This window comes from Malurus melanocephalus, unplaced genomic scaffold, assembly GCF_030028575.1.
Source record: "Malurus melanocephalus ecotype Western Australia unplaced genomic scaffold, MMel_1.1 scaffold_959, whole genome shotgun sequence".
Taxonomy (NCBI): Eukaryota; Metazoa; Chordata; class Aves; order Passeriformes; family Maluridae; genus Malurus; species Malurus melanocephalus.
The window spans coordinates 91,933-97,636 of record NW_026624191.1 but is presented as its reverse complement, the minus strand read 5'-3'; the positions used below and the strand labels follow the sequence as shown (position 1 = coordinate 97,636).

General features: G+C 61.3%; 1 protein-coding gene across 1 annotated transcript; it reads right to left on the bottom strand.

Moving 5' to 3' along the window:
* Positions 1-494: 494 nt before the first annotated feature.
* CTSE (cathepsin E) lies at positions 495-5,051 on the bottom strand. Its single transcript, XM_057386379.1, has 9 exons — positions 4,975-5,051; positions 3,882-4,035; positions 3,241-3,358; positions 2,083-2,201; positions 1,791-1,990; positions 1,445-1,567; positions 1,218-1,359; positions 1,019-1,117; positions 495-892 (listed from the first exon to the last, which is right to left on the bottom strand). The coding sequence occupies exons 1-9, from the start codon at positions 5,049-5,051 to the stop codon at positions 728-730; spliced, it is 1,197 nt and encodes a 398-aa protein (XP_057242362.1). The 3' UTR covers positions 495-727.
* Between the last annotated feature and the right edge of the window lie 653 nt (positions 5,052-5,704).

Sequence of the window (5,704 nt, the reverse complement as noted above, 5' to 3'; positions counted from 1 at the left end):
TGGGACCCCTCTGCATCCCCCTGGGACTCCTCTGCATCCCCCAGACCCCCCTGGACTCTCCATCCCCACCCCTGGGGCCAGCCCAGCCCAGGGCTCGGTGGCTCCTTTGCCCTTTTTTGCTTTGAGGACTCACCGAACTCTGTGAGTTCCCCAAGGGAAGCAAAGCAAAATTCGCTGGAAATCACTGCTCTTTGCAGGAGTTTGGTGGCACAGAGAGAGCCCCAGGGCCTTTCCAGTCTCCTGTTCACCTCCTGGTTTACCCAGAGCTCCCTCAGCCCCTGCCCTGCCCAAAACCATGGCCTCAGCCCCCGTGGGATGCTCAGGGATGGCCACAGCCACCTTCGGGGATTTTTTGGGTAAAGCATCCTTCTCTTTTTCCTTGGTGGAAATGCCGGGGAAGCTCCGGAGCGCAGCCCTGGCAGTGCCAGGGATCACGCAGGGAGGAGGGCAGGGTGAGCCCACAGAAGGTTTAACCCCCAGAGAATTGTGCAGGGTTTCTGCCACGCTCCTGAGGACGGGAACACGGCGGGTTTGGGTTTATTAAAGCTTTTATTGGCTCAGGGTTGAAAAACGGAGAAGGTGCGGAGCAGATCACGGAGCTGCTCGAGATATTTTTGTATCCCAGCGTTCTGGGGTGGGCTGAGCTCCTGCTGGGCTCTTCAGCCGCATCCCTGGGTGTTTGGGGACACCGGGGACACCGAGGGTGACACGCCCTGCCCTGCCCACCCTAAGGCACGGCGGGGGCCAGCCCCACCACGTTRTTCCCGCGGTCAAAGACGGTGTAGAACTGGCGGATGAAAACATCTCCCAAAATCCAGAGGGGCCCGGTGGGAGGGGGGATGTCGCTGCCCTGGAAGCCGCTGGTGCAGAAAGCCTCGCCATCAGCGTACTCCTGGGGAAGGAGGAGGGGACAGCCGCGGATGGAGCCTCGAGGGCATGAAAACACCCAGGAACGGTGACAAAGCAGGAGCAGAGGGGTTTGTCACCCTCYGGGCTGGCTCTGGGTTTGGGGCWGTACCRTCAGGGTGTAAKCCTGGGCGCTGAGCGTGTAGGGCAGCCCGTTGATGGTGAAGGTCAGCCCAGGCATCGCGTCCAGATTGCTGCACTCCACGGCGAACTGCAACATCCCAGGGGCTCGGGGGCTGCCCAGGAGATCTCTCCCAGCAGGGAAGGGTCCCCAAGGCTTGGCCCCATCCCRTCCCTGCCCTGGCTCTCACCACTCCATCCACAGACACGGCCCCGATGAGCTTCTGCAGCTCTTTGATGTCCTTGGTGGGGCCGGTGATGAGCGACGTGCCGGTGTCCACGATGGCCTGGCAGCCGTCGGCGCAGAAAATCACYGTCCCAGCCAGCTGGATGCTGGAARAGGGCGAGGAGGAGCAGMARGGCTTTGTCCTGCTCTCCCAGCCCAGCCCTGCTCCCCTCCCTGGCCAGCAGCACTCACTTGTCCAGCTGGATCTGCCAGTAGCCCTGCTGGGTGACCGGCACCCAGTTCAGGGGTCCCGTGAAGCGGGAGGTGTCAAAACCCCCAAAGAGCAGCTCACCCCCTTGGGGGGATTCGGGGTTCCTGCAGGGAGGAGGAATGAAGGCACAGGATTGATTTTTTTCCCATTTTGCATGGATTTACCCCAATTTKCCTCCCACAAACTCTGTAAGGCCAGAGGTCAGTGATGCTCAGATTGATCCCAAACCCCCCTCCATTATCTCAGTCAAAAATCTGTATTTTTTTTCCTCCTTCTCCCTAAATTCCAGGCTCCAAGAAACATCCTGGAGCAAAGCCACATCCATACGAGCTCATGTAGACGGAGAAAATGGGCAGCTCCACCAGATTTTGGGCCATCATGTTGTCGAAGACCGGAGTGACCCCATCCACGGCCAGGGAAGGGTAAGCCAGCCCCAGGATCCCGTCGAATTCAGCATCCAGGAAGGCTTTTCCCGGCTCGCTGATGCTCTCTGCAAACTGCTGGTTGCTCACGGCGAGCCCCTGGACCTGCAAGGAGGATTGGGCTCCGTGGGGACGCCAATTCCATGGGCAGCTCCCGGGAATTTTGTCCGCAGAGGGAGAACCCGATGAGCACTCACGGCCACTTGGTCCGAGCCGATGATCCCGGTCAGGCTCCCGGTCCCGTACTGGATGGAGAAGGGGGTCCCGATCACCTGGTAGGTGCTGGATTGTGTTGGTTGGAATTTGGAGTGGTCAGCTGGGGGAGGAGATGGGAGATGTCACCAGAAATGTCATTTCCCTGCATGGTCACGGCTGCCAGGTGTCCCCATTGGTGAGGAGAAATGGGGTACAGGGTGGTGACACCGATACTGCAGGTTATGGGGACACCCTGCAGCTGTGAGGGATGGAAATTCCACCATTTCAGTGGGGTTCAGGGATGGAACTGCCCCATTTCAGTGGGGTTCAGGGATGGAACTGCCCCATTTCAGTGGGGTTCAGGGATGGAACTGCCCCATTTCAGTGGGGTTTAGGCTGTGGGGTGAGGGGTGGAACCGCCCCCATTTCAGTGGGGTTCAGAGTGTGATGAGGGATGGAACGGCCCCCTTTCAGTGGGTTCAGGGATAGAACTGCCCCATTTCAGTGGGTTCAGAGTGTGGGGTGAGGGATGGAACTGCCCCATTTCAGTGGGTTCAGGGATGGAACTGCCCCATTTCAGTGGGGTTCAGGGTATGGGGTGAGGAATGGAACTGCCCCATTTGAGTGGGTTCAGGCTGTGGGGTGGGGATGGAAATTCCCCATTTCAGTGGGTTCAGGATATGAGGGGATGGAAATTCCCACATTTCAGTGGGTTCGGGGTGTGGGGTGAGGGATGGAAATTTCCCATTTCAATGGGGTTCAGGGTGTGGGTGAGGGATAGAAATTCCCCATTTCAGTGGGTTCAGGCTGTGGGGCCCTCCGGGAGAAGGGGCAGCAGCATTTCGGGAGCCCCGAGATGAGCACTGCCCTCCCTGCAGGGTCCGGCCGTGTCCCCCATCCCCGCCAGGCTCCGGGCCACCCCTGGGGCTGCTCCGTGTCCCACGGCGGCGCTCGGGGCTCTTTGGGGCTGGCTGATGCCAGGTTTTTAGGGCTGACAACCCCAACAAACCGCGTTTGTCCCCGCTGAGCCCCTGMGTGTCACCCCTGGGTGTCACCCCCGGGTGTCACCCCTGGTTTCCGCTGTCTCTGTGTGACATCCAGGGCTCAGCAGGGTCCCCCAAAGGCTCGGGGTCGCTGCCCCGTGGCCTCTCCCCACTCACCGCAGGCTTTGCTGACGCAGTAGACAGAAGGCACCCAAAGGTTGGAGGAGCCGGTGTCGAACACCACGGTGAAATTCTGCGGGGGAGTCCCGATGGAGATCTGCCCGAAATACTCCAGCTGGCAGAGAGAGGAGGGCAGAGAGCCCCGTGAGCCAGCAGAGAGAGCCCCGTGAGCCAGCAGCACCCCCAGAAATGCTGGCACCAGGGAGCAGGGCACGGCCGGGGCTCGGCGTTTGCTCTGCCAGGCGCAACGAGGGACACAAATATTTAACAAGGACAACGGCAAGCGAGGACAAAAGGCAGCACGGCGGTTCCAGCACCTGCCTTTYCCCGGGAATTGGGCCCCGAGGGGATCCTCATCACCGGGTGGACGGGRATTTGGGGAATGGGATCGTCCTGGCGATCCCCCTACACCTCTGGTGCTTTGTGCTGGGCTCTGCCCTGAAAACCTCAATTTTGGAGTAAATCTGCCTGCAGGGGGRTGCTGCCGTGAATGCCCTGCCTTGTCCTCATGCCCACATTCCCGGGAACAAAGCGGCGGGCAGGCAGCGAGCCCTGGCACGCCGGGCACTGCCCGGGATTTATGAGGAGTTTGGGCACTGCTCGGGCAGATTGAGGGGGATCCGTTTCTCCCTGCTCACGTCCAGGTAGTTGATCAGGGGCTCGTTGGTCTCCGAGAAGGCGGCGCAGTCCTCGCTGTCCGTGTCCGACCCACCCGGAGCTTTCCAGAGGTGCGAGAGCCGCCCCCGGTCCCGCAGCACCTTCCGCAGGGAGCGGCGCCGGCTCAGGGGCACCCTGCGGGACGAGGCTGCTGGTCACTCTTAGGGGTGCTGACCGTGTCCTGTGCCCACCCTGAGGGTGCTGTTCGTGTCCTGTGCCCACCCCGAGGGTGCTGGTCACTCTTAGGGGTGCTGACCGTGTCCTGTGCCCACCCTGAGGGTGCTGGTCACTCCCGGGGGTTCTGTTCGTGTCCTGTGCCCACCCTGAGGGTGCTGGTCACTCTTAGGGGTGCTGACCGTGTCCTGTGCCCACCCTGAGGGTGCTGGTCACTCCCGAGGGTGCTGCCCATGTCCTGCAGTCCCTTTGCCCACCCTGAGGGCCCAGATCACTCCCAAGGGTCCTGTCCGTGTCCTGTGCCCACCCTGAGGGTGCTGTCCGTGTCCTGTGCCCACCCTGAGGGTGCTGGTCACTCCCGAGGGTGCTGTTCATGTCCTGGACCCACCCTGAGGGTCCTGCCCACGTCCTGTACCCACCCCGAGGGCCCTGGTTACTCCCATGGATCGACTCTTTGTGCCCACCCTGAGGATCCTGGTCACTCCCGAGGGTGCTGTTTGTGTCCTGTGCCCACCCTGAGGGTGCTGGTCACTCTTAGGGGTGCTGTTTGTGTCCTGTGCGCACCCTGAGGACCCTGGTTACTCCCATGGATCGGATCTTTGTGCCCACCCTGAGGATCCTGGTCACTCCCGAGGGTGCTGTTCGTGTCCTGTGCCCACCCTGAAGGTCCTGGTCACTCCCAAGGATGCTGCCCGTGTCCTCTACCCATCCTGAGGGTCCTGGTCACTCCTGAGAGTGCTGTTCGTGTCCTGTACCCACCCCGAGGGCCCTGGTTACTCCCATGGATCGGCTCTTTGTGCCCACCCTGAGGATCCTGGTCACTCCTGAGAGTGCTGTCCGTGTCCTGTGCCCACCTTGAGGGTGCTGGTCACTCCCAAGGGTCCTGTTCGTGTCCTCTACCCATTCTGAGGGTCCTGGTCACTTTGAGGGTGCTGTTCATGTCCTGAATCCACCCTGAAGATCCTGGTCACTCCCATGGACCGTGTCCTGTGCCAACCCTGAGGGTGCTGGTCACTCTTAGGGGTGCTGTTCATGTCCTGAACCCTCCCTGAGGGCCCTGGTAACTCCCAAGGGTCCTGTCCATGTTCTGGACCCATGCTGAGGGTCCTGGTCACTCCCGAGGGTGCTGTTCGTGTCCTGTGCCCACCCTGAGAGTCCTGGTCACTCCCATGGACCAGGTCTTTGTGCCCACCCTGAGGGCCCTGGTCACTCCTGGGGGTCCTGTCTGTGTCCTCTACCCATCCTGAGGGTCCTGGTCGCTCCCGGGGGTGCTGTTCGTGTCCTGTACCCACCCTGAAGATCCCGGTCACTCCCATGGATCGGGTCTTTGTGCCCATCCTTAGGGCCCTGGTCACTCCAGAGGGTCCTGCCCATGTGTTGTGGCCACGCTGAGACTCCTGGTCACTGCCATGGACCACGTCTTTGTGTCCACCCTGAGGGCCCTGGTCACTCCCGGGGATCCTGTCCATGTCCTCTACCCATCCTGAAGGTCCTGGTCACTCCCATGGATCGGATCTTTGTGCCCATCCTTAAGGCCCTGGTCACTCCCAAGGGTGCTGCCCATGCCCTGTGCCCACCCTGAGGGTCCCAGCACTACCAGGATGGAGGTCAGAGCCCACATCCCCCCTCT